Source organism: Anastrepha ludens, chromosome 5, assembly GCF_028408465.1.
Source record: "Anastrepha ludens isolate Willacy chromosome 5, idAnaLude1.1, whole genome shotgun sequence".
Lineage (NCBI taxonomy): Eukaryota > Metazoa > Arthropoda > Insecta > Diptera > Tephritidae > Anastrepha > Anastrepha ludens.
In genome coordinates this window covers 65,908,273-65,934,841 of record NC_071501.1, presented here as the reverse complement: position 1 = coordinate 65,934,841, position 26,569 = coordinate 65,908,273, and the positions used below count along the sequence as shown (strand labels likewise).

Sequence of the window (26,569 nt, the reverse complement as noted above, 5' to 3'; positions counted from 1 at the left end):
TGTGTACAGCTGATTGGGCTTGACGTTGCACCAAAACATAGGGTAACTCCATGATTCAATTATTTAAAATTGAATCATGGGGTAACACAAACTCTTTTTCGGGTACTCACGTAATTTCGTTACTTTGGTTGTTTGTTAGTTGGTAGTCGACGAATATAATTTGCTGGGAACGACCTTTTTAACTTATTTCGGGTTACTTTTTGTGTAATGCTGTATGAGTATAGGCAAAGTATAATAATTTATTTGATAAAACTCGGTTGAAATGTTATGTAATGTATTGACTTCAGCAACTTCACTGTAGTTTGGCTTATTGTACTATATTTTCCTCTAAACTTGATTTTATTAATTATTTAAATATACAGTCACACATGCGTTTAGATCCGTTTTTAAGTTTGTATTCAATATATTTGATTTAAAATTAAATGCAAATGCATTTATCATTATCATAGCTTTTCAATTTTAAGCGAAAATAACAATTCATTGAAACTCACAATCGTGCCTCCATACTACACATACCTATGCAAATAACATTTTATTTTAAGAAGGTTATTTCTTTTTCACCGGGGGTGAATGCAGTTTACGCGGAAAGGAGTTCTTCGTAAGATTGCTGTAGATGGCGTAGCCGGAGTTGGTTGGTTTAAATGGTTATTCACCCAGAATCCAACTAGGGCTTCCGCACCATTTTGCTGCCATGTTCTCACTACCAACTTGTTTAACGGTTAATTACTGCCTGATCATATACCGTCAGTGCAGTTTAAAAACCTTATTAAGTTGTTAGAAGCCAGCAGCCGAGACTCTCGAACAGTGGTTTGCCCAGGACTGACATTCTCTCCTTCTAAGAGTATAAGGAGGAAATGGAAAATCATTTCCTTTTTCTTTGGTTGTTTACAACCATGATAGCACGAGTTGTGAGGGATGACCATTTTGGCTGCTTATTCCCCGGAGAGCAAAAGCCCGTTAATCTCCAGGCGTCCCGTCGTTTCATATTTGTTAATATTGACGTTTGCTTGAGGTGCTAATTTTGCATTACGTCAGTGGTGTGAATACTGCTTTTTCAAGAACGTTATTCATGACAGATCCCTCTCTTCTCAGTTTATCGGCTTTTTCGTTACCTTCATCAGTAGGATACACTTTTCACAGAGCGTCGAATTTCGGAATACAATTCACTATTTGTAAATGTTGTTGAGGCGTAAGTCTTTTCATGATGAAATATCAATTAATACTGATAAAAAATATGTGGTCACAGTAGTGACGCGTGATCTGTCAAAAAAAACCCTATTGGAAAAAGTACCTTCAAACTGATCACCCTTTATTGAAGGTCCACAATATTATTTACTACAAATCCTTTAGCTAGCCAAACGTTAGATGACAGACTAATATTAAAACTGGAAATATTAAACAGAGCTAAAAGTTTTAGCTAAAATTGCAGCATTAGTAATTACTCATAAAAAATTATTGCTTGAGATTAATAAAGACTTATCGCATTTCCATTCTGTATCCGCAATAATTATTTATTTCATGAATTACTTCCAGCTTCAAATACACAAGTCTTTTTAGATTTTATTGATATAATTTTTTTCCTGTTTTTTTTTTTTTTCTAAATTCGTACAATGCAACCAATATACACTATAATACAATCATATTAAAATATTTCAAATACAAAACTATTTATTTCTCAGCAACGCTCATGCACTCACAAATCGGACTCTACGCCACTATCTATATAATCTTTCAGCAAAAGACCGCAACGCAAAGGCAGCAGGCGACACCAATTGTTGATATGCAAAAGACTGTTGGGTATTGTGGTTTCATTGACGTTGGAGCGGTGCGCCTCTACTATATGCTTGGCAACCTCCTTTGGATCTAAAAGTCCAAGCATAGAAGGAAATTTAACTTTCGGCCGCTTGCAGAGACCAGTATTGGTCATATAAGGATAAACAATGGTGAGTTTGATCTAAGATGAAAATATGATATATATATGTAAGTATCAAATATGCACATTTAGAAAATGTTTCTCTTAAGTCTACTATTAATTCCATTTGAAAATTTACAAAATCTTTGTAGGGTCCATCGCGTATTTCCTCATGCAACGCCTCCATCATGCCACGCACCGCATACTTTGTAGCACAGTATGGAACTAAATTGGTCAGCCCTACGATTCCGGCTATCGAAGAAATACAGATAATATGTCCACGACCTTGTTGCTTCATTTGCGGCAAAAATGCCTCGAGTGTCCAGAAATGTGATAATACATTTATATCGAATACACGCTTTATCTCCTCTACAGTATGTTGCTCCAGCGGATGTGTGGGCATGATACCAACATTGTTTACCAACACAGAAACACGTCCAACTTCGGCTTCAACTTTGGCGGCTAACTTCAAGACCGCATCGCGATCGGAAACGTCACAACTGCAAGAAGAATAGGACGATGAATGGAAGGAAATGGTTTATTAGCTGGCGAAAAATATGCGTAGTAACGATGATAAAACGTCGTGCACTTACGTATACGCATAGACCGAGTTTTGCATAAGTCGTTTAGCTTTTTTCAAAGTCTCTTCATTGTTCTTCTCATTGATATCTACACACACTACTATGCTGCCCCAGGCAGTGTAGTGCAAGGCCAATTCGCGACCAATACCATGCCCTGCGCCTGTTATCTGCGGGAGTATACGCATGTACATACATTCATATGCATGTAGAAGGCAATTATTTTAATTTTTTTTATTTTTTTACATACATATACTCGTATAGCATTCTCACCAATATAATTTCGCCACTTATATCTTTAAGTTTTTTATTCATCATCTTTTCAAAAAGGCGATGCAACAATTCTAAGAGAATTTTAATAAACACCACAAAGAATTCGCTAACGTCCTGCGCTATGTCCATGATGCGTTTCGATACTTTGTTTGTGCTGAAAAAAATTAAAAAGAAAAAAATTAATTAAAATGAATTACAACAATTTACATGAATTCAACTATCAGTTAAATATGCCAGTATTTAAGTATCATGTTAGTATGCAGATATACTACATTTCGCAAAAAAAAAGTTTACCGAAATTTTCGCTGGTGTATTTATCAAATAATATTCGTAAATTATAAATAATATTAATAGTAATAAAAATCCTTACGGATTTAACAGTTACAAGCAATAGACCAGATATCACACTTATACAGGGTGCTGCACTCTAAGTGTAATCAATTAAGTTTGGAAAATTACTTTTATTCAACTCAAAGTAAAAAATTTGTTAAAATAATATAAAATTAAGAATCAATTTACTTTTGCTCGATATGGCCACCTTTTGCCTTGACTATGGCCTTGAGACGGTCCAGCAACGAATCGCAAGCTGCCCGAATATGACTTGCAGGTATTTTGGCCCACTCGCGGATAATGGCTTTTTTCAGGTGAATCTTGCTCTCTCCCCTTGCTCTCCAAATGGCCCAAAGAGAATAATCCATCGAAGTTATAAAGATGTTTTTTAGGCTTTCTTGGTTCACTCGAGCTTTTTGAGACGGTGCCGAGTCCTGTTGAAACGTTCATGGTCTGCCACCGAAATGTTAGACTGCCCGCGGTTTCAAAATAACCTCCAGAATACGTTCCCGCTAATATTTCGCATTTACCTTGACAACAGGCTCGCTTAAAAGGATTGGAGAGTGCCCATCTGCGGTTACAGTGGCCCCTACGATTACTGTGACGGGTGCTGGCTTTTGGTGGCCAATCGATGGCTCAAATTCTCGTATGAACGGTCGGTTAAATAAACCCTATCGTTTTGGGAGTTTACGAATTGCTCTATTTGAACATTTTCTCGTCAGAAAACACAATGTTCGGAAATTGACCACTTTCGGCGAAACGAAGCAACTACTTCGCTCTCTCAAGTCTAACTTGTTGCTGCTTTGGTGTGAGATCATGCGCCTTTTGGGTGATGTAAGGCTTGACATTGAGATAATTTTTCAGTATGCGGCGGATGCTATAGTCAGATATTTTCAGTTCTTTAGCCATCTGATTGGCGCTTCGTCGGGGATTTCGCTCAAATCACTTCTTCACTTTTTGGACCACCTCCATGACGTTTCGCGATGCTACCAGTATCATTGCAACGAGTAATGGTGCGATAAACAAAAACTTTATTTACTTTAAGGTGCTCGAGCTCACGAAAAACCGCTGGTTATGATTTTCCAACCAAATATTATGCAATCACCCTATTACGTTTGAAATACATTACTGATTTTCTTTTTTCGCGTTTACTCTCGGCAAAATACTTTCGCGCACTTGAAAACTCTGTACTGTCATTTAGCCAACTAACAGACAGCTGATGCCCGTGCATCAGCAACGTGAGCGGTCTGAAGTAGGTTATACCTCGAGCGCCGAGCCCTGTAAACAAAAAACAAAAAGAAACATATCTGATTGTGGGTGGCGTGGGAATAATAATAAAAATCTCAAAATTCGCATATGTTATTCAGTCTTGGTCTTCGAAAACTAGAAATATATTCAAATATTTTGAATTAAAATGTGAAAGAAAGTTAGTAAAAAAACTCTGGATTATATTCAAATATTTTGAATTAAAATGTGAAAGAAAGTTAGTAAAAAAACTCTGGAGGAGGAGACGACAACTCTTAGGTTTATAAGTTTTTGAGGATTTGTTTTGTAGAGCTTCGCTCGAAATCAGCGCGAGCTCTCACGCGAATTTAGCTGATTAATATCTGAAACACATAGAATTTAATATTTATAACCGTTTTCGATTCTTAATGGCTTAGCGAGTGGCGAATAGATGAAGCAACTGGCATATATACCTACTCTGGAAAAGAGCTGCCGAAACTCAAAAAAGTAGTCAAAAAAAAAAGGAAAAACAAAAAAATTAATACTCTCCGTAGTTTTAAAAAACTGGGAATTGGCCGGAGCACTACTTGCGAAATTATTCGTGTGTACTCCAGCTACTACTCTGACCTATGTTGCGCTACTACTACTCACATAGCCGTTACTTGAGAAGTGTTCCTTTTTTTGGTTTATTAGATGAATTTTGTATTCGTTTTTGCGGTGCTACACTGAAAATATGTTGTTGTTGTTGAGGTGGTTGAGGATTTCTATGGAAATAATCCTAATTAGCGACTAGCGCGATTTTACTACCACTGTTCTCGTGTGATGTCTTATGTTTTTTTTTTTTTTTTTGAGTCAGATCCATCCAAAGATTTCCCTAGGTTTTTCAGTGTTTTCAAAATTTGCAAACCTTTGTTGTTGTCGCATTATGACTCGTCTACCTACTAAAATCCGTGAAAAAGGAAAAAGGTTCAAAGCCATTGAATCATCGGCGAGTGAAACCATAACAATAAAAATTAAGATTTCTTTTGTCTGTCTGTACTTTCGTGTTTTAAAAGAGAGCCTTTGTTTGGAGTAAATAAATACTAATCACTTAATGTATTTTTGGAAATATCCAGCTGGTTAGCATCTACACACTGTTGCTGTTTGCTTAAAAAATATTCGAATACAACCAAACGCAACACCACAAGAAATCTCCCTACAATAATGGATAGAAGACTTTGGAGTTGAACCACACGTTGTTGCCCTGATAGAAGCAATACTCGTCAGAAGGAAGGTAACGGACGGTTCCAAGCTAGACGATAAAGTTAGCTATGGAGTATTTTCGAAAGAATTAGGACTGGAACTATCCGTTCGACTACCAGACTACTGCAGCGTCTATCAGGCAGAGGTTCTAGCCATAAAAGAAGTGGCTACATAATTAAATATGCATGCCGTAACAAAAACGACTATAAATATGTTCTCGGATAGCCAAGCGGACATTAAATCAATGACTATACTAAGATCAAAGGTTGCACAGGAATGCCGAGCAGCCCTAAATGATATTAGCGTCGTATTCAAGATCAACCTTATTTGGGTTCCGGAACACAGAGATATTGAGGAAAACTGTACTGCTCTTCATTTTTTCCGTGATAAAAGTTCCTTTGGCCATGAGTAAATTAATAATAAAAAAAAAATTAGCCAAGAGGCCAATAGGTCATGGGAAGATGAAGATACATGCGTAACAGCTAGGCTACTATGGCCGGAAATAAACAAGAAAAGGACAAAGAAATTGCTTAGCCTCTCAAGAGAAGATATCTCGAAGGTCGTGGCTTGTGTCACCGGCCACTGGCTATTCGGAAGGCATTCCTTGAGAGTAGGAGTATTCTTCCATGAATATTGTAGAAGCTGTAGAGATGAGGAGGAGGAAGAAACAGTAGAGCAGTTCCTTTGCAATTGTCCAGCCTTAGCTAAAATCAGAGCAGGTTGTCTAGGTAAACACTTTTTCAATTCTCTTACAGAACTATCTGGTACAGCGGCTATTAGAAAACAATTTTTTCTTTGATCTTTCATGCTACGGTTTCGAACCTGGGCATTACTGAATGGTAGTCACGTACCACCCCATTTGGCTACAGCGGCCTGAAATGATTTATTGGACTCAACAATATACATATGTATTAGGCCGGGTCGATTTGTGGGGAGGCAAAAAAATCGCCCATTGCTCTATGAAAATCATATTCTAGGGATTAAAATAAGAAACTTTGCCGAAGGAACCATACCTCTAAAACGAATTCTGATGTCCCCCAATTTGGGTCCTTCTTTGGATATTTGGAAAAATTAGTTTCTTTTTAAAAGTTATAGCCGTTTATAGCTGAGGGATTGCAATGTATATTATGTATTTTTCTATTCCAATGGATGCACTTAAAAATAGTTACTCATACGATCGGTAGACCCAAAAGTGAAAGAGAAAGTACAGAAGGGAATGTAATAGAAACTATAAAAGCCAGCTAACTTTGTAAAATAATTATAGGGTTTTTTTATTCTACATTAGTTCTGTATAGAAAAATTTGTTAAATTTACATCTATGATCTCGTATATACTTTGACTTCAACCCTAACCATTTTTACTCTGATGAACTTTTTTCACTGCATAGTTTTGTGATTATTCAATACTAGTTCAATAAACTAAAAGTAGTTAAGAAAGTGCATACAGAGGTGTGTGTACGTATATAATTGACGCTTATACCCTTTTCGGGTGTTTGATCGAGCTCTGTCCTAGTTGTGATATGTGTCTTGGTTTGCTATTGTCTGCCGAGGAATGGACGCCATTGCCGGTGTTTTGAACCTGAATGGTAGTCACTTCTGAACGGGTAGGGCTGCGGCGGTCGCATGTACTTTTAAACATATTTGTACATATTTATTAGCATACAGTTAATATTTCCATGCTTTTAAAATTTGAGCAGGATTGATGAGAAATCGACATGCGTAGTAAAAATAATGAACAATCGTAAGGATTACTTTACAAGTTGCTGTTATTGTAAGTTTCGTATATATGTATATATAATTTTCGTTATGGGGCTTGGCAAAATTTATATTTCAACCCAAAGAAATTCACTGTGAAGTTTTGAGCTTTCAAGCTGATGTCGAAGTCTACACCGTATAAGTTGCTATAAACTAAATTTTATAAAACACAAGCAGAAAAATAGTATATGATTTCCTATAAATTATAGGAATTTTTTAAGCATGTGCGAAATATCCTCAGGAACAGCTTTAAATGTTGTAAGCGAAAGGGCTTATCGGAATCTATAGAAAAGAGGGTTCTCACCGCCATGTGTAGCCACGCTAACCAATTGAGTTTGTTGAAATGAACTAAAGAAAGAAATATTACAAAATGTAGTAAAAATTATGAGGCAAATCGTATGGTTTCCGAGAAAAAGTTGAGTGTACTTTCATACGACGATGTAAAAATTTCGTCGTGCTATAAATACGAAAAAAGGGCTAAAGTAGTAAGAAAACCAGCAAACTATGCATAAGTTGGAATGGTGAAAGAATTGAGATTTTGGTGGAAGCAACCAATTTTTATGGGTTGAAATAAAATTAAAAAATACTATTTTTGGTATGGGCTCTTCTAATCAAACGTTATAAAAGGAAATAAGCGTTTAAAGAAATTCTCTATAGAAATGAAAAATATTAAGTATTTAATAAGGCGTTATTTGAACATTCAGCTAATAGTTCTAAAAAGTATTTGTGTATGCAGATGTTCCGCATCCCCTAATATTAGTCCGCAACCACTTTTTTGACAGTGGCTTTGCGTACAACAACACACCGAATACCGAAACGACCACCCATATAAACATTCAAGCACGTCATCTGCTCTTTTGGACCATGAAAATTTTTAATATATCATTCTACTTTTTTCCTGCAACATGAAATTTATTATTTCTTGCAATATATCAGCATCTCTTTTTAGCTTAGTTCTTCCAATAACTATATATCTTGAAATATTTTAAGTTCCCTTCATAGCACACTTCCTCTAATGTCTAGGGCGGTTAGTCCTTGATTGTCATACAAAATCACTCCTCCCTTGTTATTTCGTTGCTTACCAATATATCATTGAAATGTGATTGATGAATAACTCAAATGCTGCCTCGTCATCCCAAATTAATTCAATTATTCCAACTGCAATTAGGAAATTTTACTTCAACCGCCTGCCTTCGTGTACAAGACGCCCATTTTCTTTTTATTGATGATGTTTTAATGAGAAGTTATTTCATGGCGCCACTATGTGATACTAAAACCATTTTTTTACAGCGATTGACACAAGAAGAAAAGTTTAGAAATTCCTTTACCTTGAAAGGGGCAGGGAGCCAAAAGTTAAGCAAAAAATATTTGATATTTCATTTATTATGAATGAAATGTATAACCTGATACAAAATGCCCTATATAATTTAGTTATTAACGTATGTGTTTAAATGATATACCAAAAGTAGAGGACATAATTTCTTCTTTCAAAAAAGTTAATACTCGTGTTGACACTGTTCGCACCTGAATTTATATGAATTTTCAAATATTGTTAGAAAAACTTGGAAAACTAATTTTATTGCTTGACTTTAAATTCAATCAAATAAACACAAAAATATAAAGTGTTTTTCAGTAAGAGCGCTTAAACTTTTTTTTTGAATAAAACACAAACGGTTTGACTTTTTAACTAATTTTTTTTTATTATCGAGTTTGAACGTATACATTTAAGTATGAAATTCGATTTCTTTTGCATGACCACCGCGTGCACGTTTTACGAAGTCCAATCGATGAACCCAATTTTCGACCACTCTTTTGCATAAATCGGCCGAAACTCCAGCAATGTCGCTTTCAATATTGGCTCTGAGCTCACAAATCGTCGCCGGTTTGTTACTGTAGACCAATGACTTCATATAACCTTAAAGAAAATAGTCTAGAGGCGTCAAATCACACGAGCGCGGCGGCCATTCGACCGGTCCATTTCTGGAAATAATGCGCTCATCGAACTTACTCTTCAACAAATCAATTGTAGCGTGTGCTGTGTGGCTTGTGGCCCCGTCCTGTTGAAACCACATGTCGTCTAAGTCCATACCATTCAATTGCGGCCAAAAATAATCGTTTATCATGTCGCGGTATCGATTTCCATTCACAGTAACGTGGCGATCGTTCCCGTCAACGAAAAAATATATGCCAATTACGCCGCCGGCATGTAAACCGCACCAAACAGTGATTTTTTCGGGATGCAACGGTGCCTCACGAATCACGTGTGGATTGCTTTCTGCCCAGTAACGCATATTTTGCTTGTTGACAAAGCCATTGAGCCAAAATAGGATGGCTTGTTAAATGGACCGTAAAATGGCCGTAATGCTCTTAAAGTAGCAGCAACAGAACGATTATTTTCATAAAAAATTTGCACGATTTGCAATCGTTGCTCAAGAGTGTAGCGTTCCATAATGAAATGTATACTAATGAAGTTTACAAATGACAAGCGAAAAATAAAAAATATTGCGTCGTTCGCCCTCCCTATCGGAAAAAAGTTGAAGCGCACCTATTGAAAAACGCGCTAGTACCAAAAATATGTGCCTCGCAATTTATTTTATATAATGCAAAGAACATTTGCACTGTCGAACTCCGCAGTTAGTTATGGAATTCACGTGCATCATTTATTATCCCACTTTAACGAAACATTTTTGACTTTTTTCCACATACGATTTTGAGAAATTTCGTCCATAGAGAGCATATGTTTCGAAGAAAATGCGCAACACCGTCAGTAGAGAAAATTGTCAAAAGTCAACTAGATTTTTGAGCGACTTTAAACTTCCCCTTCATTATATCGGGTGAGTTTAAAGGGTTCAAGAACTTAAACTGATAATACAAAAAAGGAATCCTTTTTTGTTGTAATCTGGTTGATAATTTCATGGCATTTGAATGTGATACCCAGCATATGTCCGTCGCGTTATCGCATTACATGGTCTACGAGTTACATGGTCCATTAGATCAGTTCAATTTTTGAATACTTGTCCTAATAAATCCGGCCGTATGGTGTCATTGGTGGCCTGATTATTGCAATAAATCGATTGTTAAGCGCGCTGTATGGTAATCATGTAATCGTTGTTTAGCTGATTAATTTTTGGAAATAAAAATTTAGTTAAAAGGCTCGGTAGCGCCTTGTTCTTCGATGGAAAATGTTTTTTTTCTAATGACGGTCGCTCCTCGGCAGACAATGGCAAGCCTCCGAGTGTATTTCTGTCATGAAAAAACTCCTCATAAAGAACTGTCTGCCACACCTACCACATACATATACTTTGTACCTATTGTGCTATAATGAAAAGGCGGCTGAAGGCCTCGTAGCAAGTGGTGCGTTTATGTATATATAACTTTAAAATAATTTTTTTTTGTTATATAAATTATAACTAAATAAAAAAGGCAACACAACAAATATTTTTGTTTTCTTTGATTTATGAAATGGATGGATAAAGATATTGTATTTTTACATATAGTTAATTAAAAAAACAGAAAGGACACAATGAAATCTGTATAAAAACCACACCAAAACAAATGAGTATATGTGCATATGTGAATAGTATGCCTTGGAAAATTAAGTAAACATTTGTTATAATTGCCGGTAATTGACACAAGCCAGCCAGGCTAGGCATTGCATGTCATGCCACTGTTGGCCGCAATAAAAGCTCGCATTTCTTCGTCGCTTTGCCCACTTGACAAATCTGGCACTTGTTGCCAACAAGAGGGTGGAAAATATGTTTACGAAACGTAAACAAACGCAATGCTGAGTAGAGTAGAAGTGGAATGACAACAACGCCCCATTGACATACCCACACAAATAAACACGCTAGTACGTATGGCCGCAGTGATGTTGCAACAAGTGCAATTTGTTTTTTAGTGGCAAATAACCATTCGTATAGGCAATTGCCCGTTGCGTATTTAGTAAATCATTTCTTTATTGGTTTCAAATTTAATCAACCTATTCAGAGATATGTAAATTTATAACAATTAACATTGTTTTAATAGGCTGCCAATAATTTGATTGTGTTTGTTTTAATAAAATGCATTTTGATTACAAAAGGCATAAATTGTTAATTTAATGAGTGAATTTGTATGCGACACTTGCGGAAAATGCGAATTACGAAATACAGGCAGTGAGTGAGTGGCGTGGAAATCGAAAGTGTGTTAAGTACTTAGCTAAGTTTTAAGACAATACTCGTATGCACTCTCAAGTTCAGGCTAAGTTTGTGGGACAAATTCTATATTAAGTGTATTTACACGTATAATTTATTTGGATTTTATGAGTGGCGCGGTACTAAGTGGTAATAAATATGTATATGTATGTATGTGTCTATGTGTATGTATGCGTTTTGCGAAATAAATGCAAAATACGCGTGATAGTAATTTCAATTACCAAATATGGTGGATACAAAGTGTGAGTGCTACAGATACCGCCTAAGCATATTAACCATTCACGAGAGGTATGCGTAATAGGGTAAATTTTAATGCCGCTAGTTTTGGCCTTAAAAAATATACTGAAAATACACACAACTGGCGGTAAGATGCAAATTTTTATGCTTGCCTCATAATAAAATGTGAAGTGTAATTCTATTTAACAAAAAATTGCAAATCGAGTGGATTACTGCTTAACTACAATTCGTATGGTTCAATCAGACTTCAGCCATTCGAATTTCATGTGATGGGTTTCTCATAACAACAACATGCACAGAATACTCCGATTCCCGTTATTTTTTTTTGTATTTTGCAGATTATCCCTTCTGAAAGGGTTTCATTAACATAAATTGCTTAAACTCTCAAAGGATGCTCGTTTATGCCTTTTAAGTGTGTTCGAAATAACGAGAAATAATAAGCCATTTAATAATTACTAAATAAAATAGTGAGCAATTTATTTAATTTATTGTTTTACCTCTAACCCGGTCTTGAGCTAACAGAATAAAAATACTAAAATTGCTAATAAAATTTTGAAAACAAAAGCAACATCTTTTCAAAAAATTGCTGTTCCTGTGTGTGTGCTAGAACCACACTTCAATAAGCGTGAATACAAACAAAGTGAAAAATCTATGCGCTCTGATTTACGAGTACATACGAGTACGAGTATCTGTTGATTTGTTATTGTGTTGCGCGCTCCTTTTTGGTGTATACTTTATTTTAAACGCAGAGCAGCACATGGCAGGTATTTGTTGTACTATATATGTACATATATATATTTAAGTATACATGCATATATATGTATATGTATATATGTATATGGGGTAACGGGCATATAACTTCTAAGTTCTGTTACAAGTTAAGTCCGTTATGGATATGAAATTATAAAACTGTTTTCAATGAAGTTAGTTTTATTTAATCATGTAAATATTAAAAAAAAATTTAAATTTTCACTCTGAATGGCCCCCATTTGGTTTTACGTAAGCCTTCAAACTAATAGGCCATTCAGCTAATGCAGTATGCACGGTTGCCATGAATATTGTCATCCCTGCGCGAAACAGATATTGTTTGAGACTCTCCAAATTTCTGTGAGGTCTTCGGTAGGCCATGTTCCCCAATTCTGAACACAAACTGTAGTCCAATGGATTTAGATCTGGACTTCCAGACGGCCAATATTCTGCAGCTATTAACCCAGGAATATTGTTATTTAGCCACTGCTGGGTGGCTCAACGATCTTCATTGAACAGAGTACTGCTCAACTGCTTCACCACACCTTTTAAGATATCTTCCTGGTATACTTTGCCCCGGTATTAACACCTTTTTCGCAGAAATGAAGAGATGTAACTATTTTACAAGACACTTCCCACCAAACCATTACGGAGGATGGATGGTGGCCACGGTGAACTCTTGGAACAACATTTTTTGCGTCTTTAGAAGTTTTAGTATAGATTTCGTCGTTTTGCTTATTAAAAACTCCTTGTGCAGTGTACATTTTCTCATCTGTGAAAAGCATTCTTTCATGTTGACCGCGTGTCACCGAAGAAGCTGCATACATCTGTCGAGTCTAATTTTGTTCAAGACGTTGTGAAAAGATGACCAGTTGAGCGACAGAAGGCGTTTATGTGGACATTATTTCTAATTAGTCTTCACGTGGGTCTGTTCGATACATTTATTTACCTGGTCATGATTTTTTGCTTTCAAAAGGAATTCTGTGGATTCTTTCTTGAACGGATTTTGTGGCTGCACTGGGTCGAACCACGCGAGGACGACCACCTCTTTTTCTGATCGTACGGTAAACAAACGTTCTCGAAATATGAGGTTTTTTCAGCAATTCCTAAATCTGACTTGCACTTTTACCACACTTTTGTAATGTAATCACTGCAATTCGATTTTCCTTAGCTCCCCACTCCATGGTTAACAAGCGAAATTTGCCACGAAACTGAGATAAATTATGGAGAAAAATATAAGTAATCCCCTCAATTTGGGCAGAATAAGGTTTTAAATTTAAAGTTTCTCCCAAACCGCTGAGCATATGAGCGAAGTGAGCTTTGTTATTTGCGGGTTATTTAGTCACGTTATTTAAGTGGGCGGGTGAATAACGTGTGTTCGCGTGGTTTTGAACCATAGGCAACCAATGACCAAACGCATAAACCAATCGCCTCAATCAGTCGCACTTTTTAATTAGAAAACGAAAAGAACAAAGTCTACCTTAAATATAGCATAAGTTTTGACTTCTCGTTACCCCGTGGACTGTCCAAGGAATAGCTCATCTAATAACGAGACAAGTATATTTAGTACACTTACAATTACCCTTATCAAAGAATAAGTAGGTGTTTCAATTTTGAAACAAGATTGTATTGCAACACCGTTTAACATAATAATTTTTTTTAAGCGTGGCCCTTCTTTCTGCCTCACATCATAAGATCATCCCAACAGTCGCTCCCTTATTGAAGATGTGATCGATTGAAATGGATGTCTTATTCAATGGTACTGATTAAGTATATTTAGTACACTTACAATTACCCTTATCAAAGAATAAGTAGGTGTTTCAATTTTGAAACAAGATTGTATTGCAACACCGTTTAACATAATAATTTTTTTTAAGCGTGGCCCTTCTTTCTGCCTCACATCATAAGATCATCCCAACAGTCGCTCCTTTATTGAAGATGTGATCGATTGAAATGGATGTCTTATTCAATGGTACTGATTAAGATCCGGTAGATAATATATAAGATATCAAAAAGATCTTTGCGTAGGATGCCCTTGCGAGCGGCCCACTAATCAAAATTTCGCCCGTTGTGATACCATACAGCCATACCAAGTTTCACCGCATGAACACCTAATGGGCAATGCCCGGTAAGAATACCTACCAAATTCAGGAGCTGCGGCTCCCTCGTTTGGCATTTTAATTAATTAAATTACATTTAAATTTTTCAGGTAACTCCTTTAATTTGATTCACACCAAACTTCATACAAACACTCTCCAAACTGCGCCAAAGCATATCTGAACATTTCATCAAAATCGGTTCAGTGGTTTCGGCCTCCATAGAGAACACACAAACATAAAATTATAATTCCTCTTTTACATAAATATATTTCAAATGCCCCAAACTTTATAAAAACACTGTGTTTGGCCTTATCTTAGAGTAGTCTAAGTATTTACGAATCAAGACGGCAACCACCTCCAAACTCTTAAACAAAAGAATTTCGTTTTTGAATCATGCAGCAGTCACTCAAAATATACGCCGAGTACACGAAGTTTGGTTCCCCCGAACTTAGCCAATTTTCGCATTTTCATGCGGTGGACGTCGGAAGAGAGTATCTCAAAGCGATGCGATTGAGCGCAAATCACCCGAAACGAAGCGAGCGGTTTATAATATCTGCATATTTTTCATTATACCGCATACGTACCACAGTCATATTTAAATTACTCTCCCTTTTTAAAACAACTAAGCGCATTTATAATAAGATTAAATATTAAAAACTCAATTGCTGTTTACTTACTGTATGACTTCGCGCTCGATCATCTTGCTTGTGTTGTATTGCTAGTTTTTCGCTGTTTATTCAATTTATTTCTCCTTCAAAATCACACAAATATGAATTACTATATTCATATGTATGTATGTATATCAATCACAAATATAACGTTAAGTGTGACCAGCAAAGGTGTGCACTCACACGTGCTTAATGTTTATATGGCTTCGTCTAATCGATGTCTACCTATGCACACTCCACACACATATTTACATATGCACATATGTATGAACACCCATGCAAACAAATATTTTATATTTTCAACCGGCAAATGAATGGTGCTTTTACCGCAAGCACGTTCACTTTCGTTTGCACAAGTGGACAAAGAACCATTCACGAGCATCTCGTATGCGCTGCATAGACAGAGGCCCGACAGACCCGTCAGCAATTATTGCGTTTTGTTATTGCTAAAGTTGTCCGACTAGCACGATTATGCTCTAATGTTGGGCAAAGAAACTAACGTCATTTGCGAATGGTTAGACTGTAGTTTGCGCAAACAAATACCACTTCAATTGCGCATCCGATTTTATGAGTTGCAGGTAGTGACTACATAGACGAGTTAAAACACGTTGAAGCATTCGTCGTGCATTACAGCACTCACTTCCCGCTACTTGTTGAATACCATACAGTGCCTAGTGATCGGCTTCTATGTTGCTGAGTGCTGTGGCAAAAAAAAAAATAACTTCTGTGGCTAGTGTTGACGCAACAACTGGATTTGCCGACATGTTAATTGCATATGTTGTAAGTAAACGCCGCGGTGACTGCGTGCAATTGCGGTTTTTATTTAGCGATTTTTTTATTTTCGAGGAATATAGGTAGATGGTGGAAAAATGCGTTCATTTCAATGCAAAATTCTATTTTCGGCTATTTTGCTTATAAGTTAATCCAGTAATGGTTGTCAGAGCTTTTGCTATTACTAAATACACAGTATTGCAGTGGGAACCGGTATTGGCCAGTGGGGTCGAAACCCACACTACGCAGAAATACCAAAATGATAGCAAATATTTTTTTAATAGTAGTCACCCTTCAGCGGGCAGTGGATAAACTTCGGGTGTATTTCTGCCATGAAAAAGCGTATCATATAAATCAACTGTCAGTTGAAGGCAGCATAAAACCGTAGGTTCCTCTATTTGTAGAACAAAATCTAGACGCATGTATATATATATGGATATATACATATATATAAGGACATCGGTTTCAAATCGAGTAACAGAAAGAACACTAGGAAAGTAGCGAACTATATAGAAAAAAAGAACTCAAAACATCCTACTTAGTTGATATGACCGTCTAACGATTTGCGATCTGATTCGTAGTGTTGTAAAATAAAAAAAATATTATTATGTATGGACCGCTGGAAAGTCCAGCTAAACGACAAACTACTAGATACACACATGAAATCGAGGCGCATCCATACTGTGTGATAGCAGTGAAATAACTGATTTTTCCGATTTCAATGACAAAGTGATCTGGTGTTTTGTTGTTGCTTCGCTTATTTGTTCACATTTTTGAGAATACGCCATCTGTCTAAGTTATTAGTATTATTAGGTTCAGCGTCACAGTAGGGAAGCTATCTAGCCTTGGAATCTATGGTATATGAGCCTTTTCTGAATTTTTTTAGTTTTATTTTATTTTCCCGGCAGAAATGTTTGGGTTCAAAAACAGCAAAATCTTTATTTACAGCGAATTTCGCGGATTCAGTCGAAAACTGGTCCACCGTTGAAAATGGCAAACAATTCTGTGGTGAAATTATCCCAAATAAATGTGCATTCTTTTTCCATCGAGTGCGGTGGGTTAGTGAATTACATACGAGGTGTGCCTATTAAACCCAAATAACCAGACTAACCCGCCAGTATAATTTCAATTATATCTCTTTGGCCTAATTTTTTTGTCTGCTAAAAAGTAATTTTTTGACATTTTAACCGATTATTGATATATAATGAAGGAATTTGACTTCACTTTACATAATCGCCAACATTCTGGAGACAAAATCTTATCGACTTGGGTTATTTACAATAGAAATAAGAATTTTCAATTTGAAATATCGGAAATATCGACGAATTAGATGCATTTTCACTGAATCTGTAAAAGCACCGTATGTAACAATAATACACTCAATCCCTTTGATTGCTTTAAGGCAGCTTTCCATTGCGTGAAACGAGGGAGCTTAAGGTCACTATATCAATGTTGGTAATTTATACGACTCTAAAAAATTACAAAAACTCAATGAACAGCATCTTAGGCATACTTAATAACTTCTCCAAGTTTTTTGATACATAGAAAGTGTCTGACAATGGTGCGGTGCTTGCTTCAGAAAATTTATATATTTTTGCAATTCGGGCCTCGTAAATAGCCTGAACAATGAAATGTATGATCTCCAATTGATCAAACGCTTGGTGACACAATTAACATCAAGTGGACATATGTAGCATTAGCTTTGCTCCCAATTATAAACGGATCCTCCAATAAGTTCAGCAAGAACTTTTCATTTGATTTTGGGCTTATCTAAGTTTCTACAAACATCGATCGGGTACCAAATAAATTTATATGTATTTACTATTGTATATAATACAACTTCAAATAAAATAAAACCGATTGATTTTTGTACCAAATTTAGATTTCGAATACATATTCACCCATTTGCCAACGCGCTGTTATGAAAAAAAACACCATCACTTAAGCCACATTTCAGATTGCAACACATTAGCAGCAGCCAACAGTCGCGCCATTTGAAGTTATTCCATTTAATAAGTTATCACAGCAACAACATTCGCGACAACTTAAAAATACGTCCATACATATGTATGTATGTGCAAAGCCTATGCTGAAATGCGGAAGTGGAAGTGCCAATTTTGTGAATGGTGCACGCAGGCGTTGCTGCAAATGTGGGCCTTTTACTGGTTTCCCCAATGGGTAACAAAACCACAAGCAGACAGCCAGGTAGACAGCCGAAACGCCTAGCCGACACTTGTGAATCTATGTGCATTTGTAGGTATGCGTGCACGTTAGTAAGTATGCATTCCAAACAAAACAGAGTATAATGTTTTAATTTCAATTTTGCGGCACTGGTTTAAATTTGTCTTTTTCTTTTTCTTCTTGTTTTCGGACTGTACATTCACAATGAGCGTAATAAATCACTGTTGTAGTTTGCTTGCGTTTTTCGTATTAATTTTTTATTTCAAATTCAAAGGTTGTCCTGACTTTTGGACTCACTGAAATTCTATGTGCAACTCTGAGACTCTGTTGATGGAGAATATTTATTTATTTAATCGCGCGGATACGCAAACTTCATTTGGTATCACTTCAAACTGAACTTGCATCGGCCGTTGTTCGACGCAGACTGTTTTGAGCTACGCTGGTGGGCGCTGGTTAAACTGCAGTTTGAGGCTGGCTTTTGGCAGGCATCGTTTATCGTAAGCTTTTGCAGCGTTTTTCTTCTTCTTGTGCATTACTTTGCTTGCAGCAACTCAAGAAAAGCTGTTGTGGCAAGCTTAGATGGAAAAATACGTATTGTGGAAATTACTAAATAACTTAAATATAACTAGTAAATAGAGATGGTTAATAAATATTTGTGCAGTCATTTAGTTCCAATCTAAATTACTGTTATTTTTTTATGTAGTGATTAAGGTTTTTAAATTTCGTTGCGAAAAGGGCTCAAATTTAATTACTTATCAGTTGAGCAGTTGAGTAATGTAATAATGATAGAATGAGCCAAAAGTTGTAGTCAAAAATTTCTTTTCTTACCTTTCAAACTAGAAACACTTAACAAAGCTATCCAATTGCTATCAGGCAAGCAGAATTTGCTAGAAAATTTATGTCAATAAATGGTGCAAAGCTAAAAGTAGAAGATAGAGCCAAATATTTAGGTGTAGTTGTCGACAAGAAACTAAATTGGAATATGAATGTAGAGTACAGGATAAGGAAACCTACTGCAGCTCTATTTTCATGCAAAAAGGCTATAGAACGCAGGTGTCGTTTTTCTCCGAAGAACACTCACTGGCTGTGTAGAGATAGGAAATGTAAAGAGTGGGTGGTAAGACGGATAAATTAGTTTGAGGTCACTCTTCCACAAATCTCTCGGATTCATTGATGAATCTTAACAGATCCGGAAGAGGAAGAGTATGAACTTTATCCATACTCAGTATATCGGAACCCAATATCCTAAGTCTGATTCTGGAAAACGCCGGACAGCGACAGAGAAAATGCTCTGCAAAGTCGCCATTCTCAAGACAAGATAGGCATATCGGGCTGTCTACGACCCCTATGGCAGCCAACTGCTAACCACAGACGTTGTGCCCTGTGATTACACCCACCAGTACTCTCAGGTCCTTTCTGCTGAGTTTTAAGAGAAAGGTCGCTATTTTCCTGTTTGGTTTTTTCTCAAAGCACTTGGCTACTCTGCACGAGTTCAACCCGGATCAGCGTCCTCTATGGGTATACCTCCTGAAGTCGTCAATCCATAGTTGAATCGATGCGGAATTGACACCTAGAAAGGGTTCAGGGCCTACTGCCATACTTGAGAGCCTTCTTTAGCCAATTTATCAGCTTACTCTTTCCTTGTACTACCACAATGTCCAGGCACCAAAATAAGACTAACTTTGTTGTGTTTTGCAACGCTGTTCAGTTTTGTCTTACATTCACCGACTAACTTCGAAGAGCAGCATAGATTAGCAAGGGCTTTCAGTGCAGCTTGACTGCCACTACTTCCAATACTACTACCACGCCACTTTTTCTCATATTGAAGATGGCATAGACTTGCGTAAGGAATACCGTGGCCATCTGACCTGTGGCATAGTCGTCGTCTAATTACCACCCAGATTCGCTACCATCACTGGTTTTGGATCCGTCGGTATAGAAAGTGTGCTGATATCCCGTTAATAGGTTCTCTGTACTTAACCATTGATCTCTATCTGGGAGCAAAACATCATACTTCCTACCGAAGCTAACGACAGACACCCGATTGTCCACTGGCATCGAGAACAGTGTGCACCGCTCCGACAACTGGTGGTATATCTGTCAGTGGTCAGTGCTTTCTTCATTTCCCCAGATTCTGTTTAACTTGAGCCTGTACGCAGCCTTCATCGCTTCCTTTCGAATTTGAAGATCTAGAGGTTGCAACTTTAGAATAGCATTAAGGGCATCACCAGATGTCGTACTCATGGCACCTGTGATACCCAAGCAACAACTTCTCTGTAGCCTGTTTAGGGGGTTTGCTCTAAAATTAACCTCGTAGCCTTCCACCATACTACAGTGGCGTATGTACAACAACCAGTGTACTATCGCCGGTCTTAGACCCCATGTCTTGCCAAAGGTTCTCTTATACTACCAGAAGGTTGCTTTGATAACAGGCCACAGTCTCCTAAGCCGACATGTTTAAATATTTAATGTACCTCACTTCGACCATAACAGAAGCTGTCAGAATGAGGAAGAGAAAGAGTCTGTCAGACATCTTTTTACTCTCTGTCCTGCGAAGCATGCCACTAGGCATGAGAAAGAGGAAGAGTCTGTCAGACATCTTTTTACTCTCTGTCCTGCGAAGCATGCCACTAGGCATGAGGAAGAGGAAGAGTCTGTCAGACATCTTTTCACTCTCTGTCCTGCGAAGCATGCCACTAGGCTTACATAATTTGGCTCATCGTTCTTGACTGATACTGATGACCTTAGGGATATACTAAAGTGTCAGCCGGTTCAATGGATTTGTACTTTAAGCAAACTGGTTTAACGAGGAGTAGCAGGTAAACATCCAAAAAAGAGTGTAAGCGCCAATTAAGGTTTAAATTCGTTCTCAATTAATGTTTTTCCAGCCCTTCTTGTATCTAAGTACACACGGTATGTCCCGTTTTCTACCAAGTGGTGTCTTTTGACACCTCAATGATTTTACCGCTGTAAACTGTTTTTTTTTTTTTCAATTTTAAAAATATTTCACGGCTTTTTCTGAGTTGGTTGTCATTACTTTTTGGTATCTTCAACTATTGCAAAATGTGTCAAACCCTGGTGTTCATATATGAATGTATGTGAATAACTTCAACAGTCAATTTTACTTTTTAATTAACCGTACGTGATCTTTTAATTGTAAAATGCGTGTCAATTAAAAAATTAAAAAGCCATACTCGTCTATGCATTTCTTCGTGGTTATGCTGTTACGCTCACAGAACTTTTTACGTACATACATATGAGTACAGTATGCAAATTTTTTTTTATTTAAACAAACCAGATGCTGATGTCTGGCTCCATACTGGCCTTGCTTAACACTAGCGATGACCAACTTCAATTAGCGTCCCTTTGCGACAGAACACGACTAGCGCTCTTTAAGCCAACCGAGACAACAGTGGTGGCAGCATTCACTTTTCTACATTATAACCAGTAAACACTTTTGCATCCTCCCTTTTAATGTAATATTTGCATTATCTCCCAACAAACCCAATAGCGCTTAAACTGCCCCATCTCGTGCGAGGTGCTATTTCTGATTCGCTATTTACAAAAAAAAAAAAAGAAGTTAAACAAAAGAAATCTGCCGTTCGGAGGTAGCTTTTGTGGAAGAACTTCAAGAGAGATATCTAACAGAGGTGCACGGGCCATTAAAAACATATATTTATATACATTTTGTTGTTGTGTTTCAACGGCATAAGTACATACATATAGGTTTAGTTATACACTAGAAAAAACCTTAACACAAATTTTTAGCATAGATTCTTCTTTATATTATTCTTATTTAAATTGTAGGTAAAAATAGTACTTATTGTTATTGTTATGACAGATTGTATGGAATAAATGGAGTTCGAAAAAAAAAAAAAAAAAAAAAAAAAATTATTTACAAGTCTTTGATGCCCACATTTTTTCTTTCTCCAACTTGTGTAAAAATAACTTGTTTGGTTGTTTCACTTGCGTCCAAGCAACCCATAAATAAATGTACGATTTGAGTTACGAACATTTAGTAATTTGTGCCTTCTGCCTTGTGCTTTATTTATAGTCATTGAGAGGGCGAAATGGACGGAGAACTAAAACTTGATTTTAATTGACCTATGTGGAGAGACCAAAGAAATTCATGAAGTCGAGACATTTACCACTTTTGGGTTACCATTGGGTATGATTGCTTCGCTCATGTTTGAAATGACATTTGCCTTTATAATGAGCCAAGTTCCAACTGACATTTATTTTTTTTACAGAGGCCAAAGGTGGGCGTACCAACTTCAGTGGTAGTGCATGCGTTGAGATCCGAATCAAAAAATTCTTCCGAATAGCAAAAAATTTCATCAGCATTCATCCCTAACTGAATTGTACCACATAAACTCCCTTTAAATTATATTATTAATCTTTTTATTGATCCTTATACTAGCTCCAGAACTGAGTTCATATCGTAAGTCATACAGTAATTACATCCGGTCCAAGTAAAATCATAAAACTTTGCAACATTGCTGACGATAATTGACGATAATTGCTGACGATATTTCTTAAACTTAACAATGAAATATTCACTACTTAGGATCTTGCACAAATTGAGACCTCAAAGAATTTTAATTATTTGAAAATTATAAAAAAGGTATCAAAAAGGTAAGTATTGTTAAAAAAAAATTAAAATTATTTAGTTTGAGCAACCCGTTACATATACTCTACACTCTAGTACTCGAAAATATGCTTCAATTCCATATAATTGATTTAATGTTTTATTTGATATAAAAGTGAGCAAAATTTTCTATTTACACAAAATGAAAGGAGCGAATTTTTGGTCCCACAGTCGGAAAATTCAGCCTGCACAACAAAACATCCGGTAACGGACAGAGGCTGATCAAGTTCGCCGGGTCCGAAACATTGCAGTCTGCAGCACCAGATTCCAGCATAAAAATATACACCAAACTGCCTGGCTGTCTCCTAATCGAAAAACGCGAAACCAGATCGATCATGTTGTGATAGGTAGAAGACACGCTTCTAGTGTATTAGATGTACGTACGATCCGAGGACCCAACATCGATTCGGATCATTACCTTGTTGCAGCCAAACTGCGCACACGCCTCTGTGCAGCAAAAAACGTACATCTACCTACGCAAAGAATGTTCGACATCGAAAAGCTGCAATCACAACAGACAGCCAGAAGATTCGCCACTCGACTCTCACTCCTGCTCTCAGAGAGTACTCCCCAACAAACCGGCATGCACGAGCAATGGAGCAACATTTCTCTTTCCCTTTGTACCGCCGCCAAAGAAGAAATCGGATTCCGGCGAGCCCGAAAAAACAGTTGATACGACGAGGAATGTCATGCTGCCGCAGAAAGAAAGGATGCCGCCTATAGAGCCACGCTGCGATCGGGAGCAACGCGAGCCATGTGGGATCGCTACAGAGAGCTGAAAAAGGAAGAGAGACGTATTATCCGAAAGAAGAAACGAGAGGCCGAAATACGTGAGTCCGAAGAGCTTGAGATGCTGGCCAACAGGAACAACGCCCGAAAATTCTACCAGAAATTTCGGCGGCTTACAGAAGGTTTTAAGACCGGGGCGTTTTCCTGTAAGAACAAAGACGGCGAACTGGTGATTGACGTACAGAGCAATCTTAAATTATGGAGGGAACACTTCTCGAACTTATTAAACAGTGACAGCTGCGCATGTCACCGAGAAAGTGAAGATCCCGATACCCCAATCGTTGACGACGGAATTGTCGTTCCGTTACCCGATCATGACGAGGTGAGAATAGCGATAACGCGGCTAAAGAACACCAAAGGGGCGGGCGCCGACGGACTGCCGTCTGAGCTTATCAAACAAGGCGGCGAGGAGCTGGTAAGGTGCATGCATCAGCTTCTATGCAAAATATGGTCGGATGAAAGTATGCGTGCCGATTGAAGTTTAAGTGTGCTCTGCCCAATCCATAAGAAGGGCGATCCTGTAATCTGTGCCAATTACCGCGGGATTAGTCTTCTAAATATCGCCTATAAGGTTCTAGCGAGGAACAAAACTAACACTCCACAAGACTTGCATCATGCCCGTCATAACGTATGGCGCAGAAGAGTGGATGATGACAACATCCGATGAAGCGACGCTTGGAGTGTTTGAGAGAAAGATTGTGCGTAAGATTTTTGGACCTTTGCACGTTGGCAACGGTGAATATCGTAGGCGATGGAACGATGAGCTGTATGAGCTTTACGACGACATAGACATAGCGCAGCGAATAAAGATCTAACGGCTATGTTGGCTGAGTCATGTCGTCCGAATGGATACAAACGTTCCGGCTCTGAAAGTATTCGATGTGGTACCAGCTGGTGGTAGCAGAGGAAGAGGAAGGCCTCCTCTGCGTTGGAAAGATCAGGTGGAAAAGGACTTGGCTTCACTTGGTGTGTCCAATTGGCGCCGGTTAGCACAAGAAAGAAACGAATGGTGCGCTTTGTTAAACTCGGCTAATTAAGAAGAAGAAGAAGAATAAAATAGTTTTTTTTTACAGTTTTCGTGTTAATATATATGTATGTATGTATGAGTTTATTTTTTCATGCTTGATATAATGAAGCACTCGACATATTTTTCTATCAGCATTAGCTCAATTACATATGTATTTATTTTAAATCAAAATTGCATTAACTGTTAAAATAAGTCGTATTTATAAATTAAGCTATTAAGCGGTCGCCGTAGCCGAATGGGTTGGTGCGTGACTATCATTCGCCTAAATATACGACCTGCGAAATAATACCAGCTAATTTAGCGAATTATGTGGAAAGCATTAATACAAATTAACTTAATTGTGTGGGCATAACCGATTTGGGTTCAAAGCGCTTAACTATATGCGGCATGATTAATAGTTGGGCATATAAAAAATATATATACGAAATATTTTATTTAGAATTAAGATTAAGATTTTTCGAAATTACTCATTTAGTTCTATTTTTCGTTCTCAAGAAATTGGTTCGAAAGAATACAGCTAAAATGATAAATTATGATAATACACATTTACATACGTACGTATGTATGTATATACCAATAGTGTTCCGATTATTTGGAACATTGAAAATAAGTCTTACATACATATATGAGAAATTTTGAAATCCAAAAGTTTAATATCATTATAAAAAAATATTACAATATAAAAAATTTTTTAAATGTTTTAGTTCAATATTTAGTTGATTCGGCCAGTTTTTCAAATATTTTAATGTAAAATTTTACCTTTCATTCAAAAAAGGGAATTATGGAAACTTTAACACATTGAGTGCCAAATAGAAATTATTCACCAAAACCAGGTTTTTTGTTATAAAGATGTGTGAAAGTAGTTTATATTGATTTCTGAGCGATCCGCGATATACTTTGTTGTTGTTTTTATTTATTCACCTATAACTGTTTTTATTTATCGCATATATATATTTGAACGACATGGACCATCCTCATAGCACAATAAAGTGCAGCCCCATACAGCTCAAAGTTTCCAAAAAATCGAAACACTACTTGCATTTCGTTTACTTTTGATAAAGTCTTACCCGTGTTCGTAAAAAAACTTTAAAATAAATTCTTTCATTATTTTTCACTAATTTCGCTTGCAATCGTTTTAGAATTTACATACATTAATTGGATGCTCTTTACTATTGGTTCGATGGGTTATATTTGTATGCATGTGATTGCTATTGTTTTGGGATCATTTTATTGTTTCTTTCTCTCATATAGAGTTCGTAACTACTACATACATACATACACGCATTCATGGAAGAGTTGCTGGTACCTCCTTTGTACCCACTCACATTTCCTGTTTACTGAATTGTTGCTTATCGCGACAACTTTTGAACTTTTCAAGGTTAGGAATGTAACAGAATGCAACAATGAAGTGTAAAGTTTATGCTGTAGTTCCCGCACTTAATGAAGAGGCCGGCAGAATCATCTGTAATCACATATACATACATATTAAACATACATACATATACACAAGTAAGTGCAAGCATTGAGTAAGTAATTACTTAATTCTCTAATTAGCCATATTTAAAATTTGGTAACGAGCAAGGTTGGCACGCCTTTGAGTTGTATGGGTGATGTATGGATAAGTAGATAAAGTACTGTCTATTCCTAAGACTACATATGTTCTTTTTTTTTGTTTAATTTGATTTATAATGGCCAGGTGATAACAAATTTCTTTTATTACCCATCCGTCTCCGGTCGCTGGTCTTTTTGCAAATATATTGGTATGAACTTGAACTTCATGGATTCTCATTCATTAGCGTTGTAAGCATAAGTGCTTTGAACGCATACACGGCAAGTGATTTACCCGGCAAGTGTGTTTGAGTAAATGTTTGAGTTTATAATTTTATGTTTATATAT

At 36.9% G+C, this 26,569-nt stretch overlaps 1 protein-coding gene and 2 long non-coding RNA genes across 9 annotated transcripts in view; 2 read left to right on the top strand and 1 right to left on the bottom strand.

Annotated features, from left to right (window-relative positions):
- Window positions 1-1,486: 1,486 nt before the first annotated feature.
- Window positions 1,487-26,569, bottom strand: part of LOC128863202 (epidermal retinol dehydrogenase 2) — a 46,321-nt gene continuing 21,238 nt past the window's right edge. For 2 of the 6 annotated variants that reach the window (XM_054102232.1, XM_054102231.1), the window contains exons 2-5: window positions 2,764-2,917; window positions 2,506-2,660; window positions 2,052-2,412; window positions 1,490-1,954 (exon numbers count right to left, since the gene is read on the bottom strand). In XM_054102232.1, coding sequence (XP_053958207.1) covers window positions 1,694-1,954; window positions 2,052-2,412; window positions 2,506-2,660; window positions 2,764-2,892 — 906 coding nt within the window. In that variant the 5' untranslated portion in view covers window positions 2,893-2,917 and the 3' untranslated portion in view covers window positions 1,490-1,693. Of the gene's footprint in view, window positions 1,955-2,051; window positions 2,413-2,505; window positions 2,661-2,763; window positions 2,918-3,282; window positions 4,295-15,266; window positions 15,958-18,506; window positions 18,653-26,569 lie in introns of those variants that run through there. The other 4 variants (XM_054102228.1, XM_054102229.1, XM_054102230.1 and 1 more) reach the window with 4 other exon arrangements.
- LOC128863204 (uncharacterized) lies at window positions 11,180-22,991 on the top strand. The gene is made up of 3 exons (XR_008454580.1): window positions 11,180-11,467; window positions 22,264-22,377; window positions 22,460-22,991. It is a non-coding gene; the product is annotated as an uncharacterized LOC128863204 (long non-coding RNA).
- Window positions 12,058-14,864, top strand: LOC128863205 (uncharacterized). Of its 2 annotated transcripts, XR_008454582.1 has the most exons (4): window positions 12,058-12,507; window positions 14,155-14,249; window positions 14,519-14,618; window positions 14,700-14,864. It is a non-coding gene; the product is annotated as an uncharacterized LOC128863205 (long non-coding RNA). The 2 variants fall into 2 exon arrangements; XR_008454581.1 differs by lacking the exons at window positions 12,058-12,507; window positions 14,155-14,249 and adding an exon at window positions 14,374-14,462.